This window comes from Nematolebias whitei, chromosome 1 (genome assembly GCF_014905685.2).
Source record: "Nematolebias whitei isolate Nwh7 chromosome 1, NemWhi1, whole genome shotgun sequence".
In the NCBI taxonomy this organism is placed as follows: Eukaryota; Metazoa; Chordata; class Actinopteri; order Cyprinodontiformes; family Rivulidae; genus Nematolebias; species Nematolebias whitei.
In genome coordinates, this window is record NC_056498.1 from 16,970,568 (window position 1) to 16,974,384 (window position 3,817).

The following is a 3,817-nucleotide window of genomic DNA, read 5'->3' on the forward strand; positions in this document are numbered from 1 at the left end:
TATATATATATAATGTATACAGTGTTGCCAAGATAGATATAAAAATACCAATACGCTTAACCATACAACTTTAGACAGTGTAATTATAATTATACAAAAAAAAAAATTGTAGTAATAATTAAATAAAATGTATAGTGTTTTGAAAAAAAGTCAGTCTTCAATATTTAGCTTTAAATCAGGTTCAAGGTTCTTTATCGTCATTCGCATCACATGTGGTACATGAGGTGGAACAAGTTGTGTACCGAGGGTCCCAGTTACACCCAAATCCCAGTTAATCCCTGTGCTCAGCTGTCAAAACACACAACAGATCCTCAAACAAAAAGCTCTGCAGAGCAGATCATCAGCTACAGAGAAGATCTGATTCTTTCTTAGTCTCAGAAACACAAAGTTGTTGCTGGCTTCTCAGATCTGTCTCTAACCCTCGTCAGTTCTGTTGCAGGGATCTCAAACACATCTCAAACGCTTTTCAATTGAGTTTTTGTTATTCTAGAGCAAAACAGCTGTTTGACACCTGCACAAGAGCTGCTCTTATGACGAAACATAAGTTTCTCAGCTTGGCCAAGCTCAGTGATCTCAGCCCACCTACCCAAGGAACAAACTATCCATTCATCCATCCATTTTCTTTACCCGCTTATTCCATTTTGGGTCACGGGGGTCGCTGGTGCCCATGTCCAGCAATCACTGTGCGAGGGGCGGGGTACACCCTGGACGGGTCGCAAGTCCATCACAGGGCCACATAGAGACAAACAAGACAAACAACCATTCACTCTCTCACTCACACCTAGGGACAATTTAGAATCAGCCTAACATGCATGTTTTTGGTCTGTGGGAGGAAACCGGAGCACCCGGAGAAAACCCACGCATGCACGGAGAGAACATGCAAACTCCACCCAGAAAGGCCCCTGGACCGGGGTTTGAACCAGGGACCTGCTCGCTGAGAGGCAGCAGCTCTACCAGTTGCGCCACCGTGCTAGGAACAAACTATTCAAAAGTTATTATTTATTTTTACAAAAATTTATACATTTTTTTACCGTTCTGCCTTTGTAAAGATCAATATATCGTATTTTCCAGCTTGTAAGTTGCACCTTTTTGCCTAATTTGCATACCCAGCGACTTATGCCAAAGCAACTTATTTATAGATTTGTCCAAATTATTAGACATTTTTGGACCGAGGTAACTTATACTCCGGTGCAACTTATAGGCCGGAAAATACGGTAATTGTTGTTTCAGTTCGTAAAAAAAAAAAAAGAGAAAAGCTTTCATGAAGTCACCCCTGCATTACAAACTGGGAGCCTACCTCGTTGATCTGGATCGTGTCACCGATGAACAAGGCGTATTTCTGCTCTTCTTTCTTGCCGTCTTTAGTGACGAGGTCAGAAAAACCCAAGCTGATGCTCAACACCATGCCTGCAGACACCAAACACACAGCAAACGTTATGGTGTGGCTCCTGAAGTCAAACGTTTCATTCTGAATGAAACAACAACAACCTTCTCCTCAGAAACAGCCGACGACAGCCTCACCTTTTTTTAGTTTGTACTGGTTTTTAGCATTCAGAACCAGGGAGCCTTCCCTGAACTCGATGCCCATCGCGAAGCTACAACGCAAATAAAGATCAGAGTTGAAATGTGTCCACATGCACGACTCAGAAGAAGGTCTCTGTGTGTGTGCACGTTTACCCGAGGTTTTTGGTCAGCTTTGCTACGAGGTCTGGCTTCTCTTTTTTCACGTACTCCAAAACCGTGTTGTAGGCGTCACAGATTTTTACTCCTGAAAGACAAAATAAAACCTCGATCCGGTTTCAGGAGAAACAAAACACACTGAACAAACCTGAACCTGGGAACAATAAAGTTTGACTCTGTTAATCCTAAGAAGGTGGGTGGACTAATCAGAGCTCCAACAGTAAGAACATGCCCTCACTCTTTGATTTCTACAGAGTACATAAAGCTCCCACAGTCCTCGCAGGCTCCTGAACTCACCGTGCTTCAGCTCCTTCTGCAGCTCCTCCTCCACCTGCAGCAGGAAGTTGTAGTTGTCCTGCATCTCCTGGGTGGGGTCCACCATGAGCGTGCGCACCAGGTTGGAGCAGTACGACTTGTAGCGGATCCCCATGGCACACGTGATGGCACCGAAGTGCATGTGGTTCTTGTCGCTGGGACAGAGAGGGAAACAGAACTTATGAACAAACACCTTCCATTTATTTACCTGCTCCTCAGTTTAGAGTAGAGTAATGGGGTGGGGGTGGGGGGAGAGATTAAACTCTGGTTTGTTTTTATCTGAGTCAGACTTTGAATCATAACTAAAGGAGAAAGGGGTGGGGGTCATGGTGCTGCTGATGCTTGCTGATCATTTTCCCATACACTAGCTCGTGTCTCCCCACTGTCCCACCTCCTCCTACAGATGTGCAGTGGAGAGCATCCTGTGCTCCAGCATCAACGAGTGGCATGGAGGCTGCACAGCTGCAGTAAGAAAAGCTTTGCAGAGAGTGGTGAAGGCTGCACAGAAGTCTGTTGGAGTCAGCCTCCCCACCATCACAGACATCTACACCTCCAGATGCAGGAAGAGGGCCACCTGCATCATGAAGGACCCCACTCACCCAGCACACACACTTTTTGCAACGCTCCCCTCAGGAAGGAGCATTAAGTGTAGAACCACTAGACTGAGGAACAGCTTCTACCCTGAGGCTGTTACACTCATGAATCTCCAATCAGGAAAATCACTGTAATGCCACTTTAGTTGGCAATATGTGACTTATCTGTGCTGCTGATTATCCATGCTGCTGATTTCTTACCCATAAGCTGCTGTATTCATAGCCATCTGCTCACAACAGACTCATGTTCAGCTGTAAGAATTATCACCAGAAAGCATTACTGTCACCCATCAAGCACATTATTTTATCAACTGAAGTTATTGAAGTTCCATGATTTGGTAGATTATAGCATTTTATCAGTTATGTATAGGGCTCAAAATAACACATTACCATTAAATATCCAAAGGAATTTTATTAAAAGACAAAGTTGCTACAATCTTAAGGGGATAGAGATATTTGTCAAACCAAAATTCAGAACTAGTCTGAAGGGAAGGTCTACCTCAATCCAAGGAGTTGGATTGTGGAATGGTCTAGAGAGTGATGTGAAAAATGCCAAGTCAATGTGCACATTTAAGAAAAAAATCAAAACTGAATTGTTAAAAAAGTATATATGAAGTAGCTTAGTGTGTGTTTTGTATTAGAATTAGAAAAATTAGAAAGTTATTCATTTTATACTGTTACTTGAAAATTATTATGTCTGAAATAATTGTTTGTAAAAAGGGGCAGATATAATAAGATTTTTTCTTCTTTCTGCTGCCTTTCATTTTAAATCTTTTGTATCTTTTTTTATATTGTTATGGAATTGTTTTGTACTTTTTTAAAATGAATAAACTATATACCATACCATACCATGTTCAGGCTGCTGTTTAATACATTGTATTATTTTACATTATCATTGTTTAGCATATACCTTAGGTCCTTATTTACTGTTTCTTTTTTTGTACTTTTGCTATTTTTGGGTGTAACTGGGACCTTGAGTACATAATTTCGTTCCACCTCATGTGACGTGAATGACAAAGAAACTTTAACCTTGTGCTCAGATAAGAAATCATGTTGGTTCAGTTTGGGGAAAAAAAATAAAAATAAATTAGCCTATTTAACAAATTTAGTTTGTTCTTATTTTTGACAAAACGGTAGAAAAAGGATTTATACAAACGACCATGTACCAGCAGTCTCTTAACCTCTCTTTAATCCAGACCCAGTGTCGGACTGTCCTGACATCTAGTGGC

At 41.5% G+C, this 3,817-nt stretch overlaps 1 protein-coding gene across 3 annotated transcripts in view; it reads right to left on the minus strand.

The window, feature by feature from the left end:
- The window catches only part of supt16h (SPT16 homolog, facilitates chromatin remodeling subunit), a 32,668-nt gene that overhangs the window by 20,278 nt on the left and 8,573 nt on the right, over positions 1-3,817 (minus strand). For all 3 annotated transcript variants that reach the window (XM_037675453.1, XM_037675437.1, XM_037675445.1), the window contains 4 exons: positions 1,978-2,150; positions 1,678-1,768; positions 1,522-1,595; positions 1,298-1,407 (listed from right to left, as the gene is read on the minus strand). In XM_037675453.1, the coding sequence (XP_037531381.1) occupies positions 1,298-1,407; positions 1,522-1,595; positions 1,678-1,768; positions 1,978-2,150 (448 nt within the window). The remainder of the gene's footprint in view (positions 1-1,297; positions 1,408-1,521; positions 1,596-1,677; positions 1,769-1,977; positions 2,151-3,817) is intronic.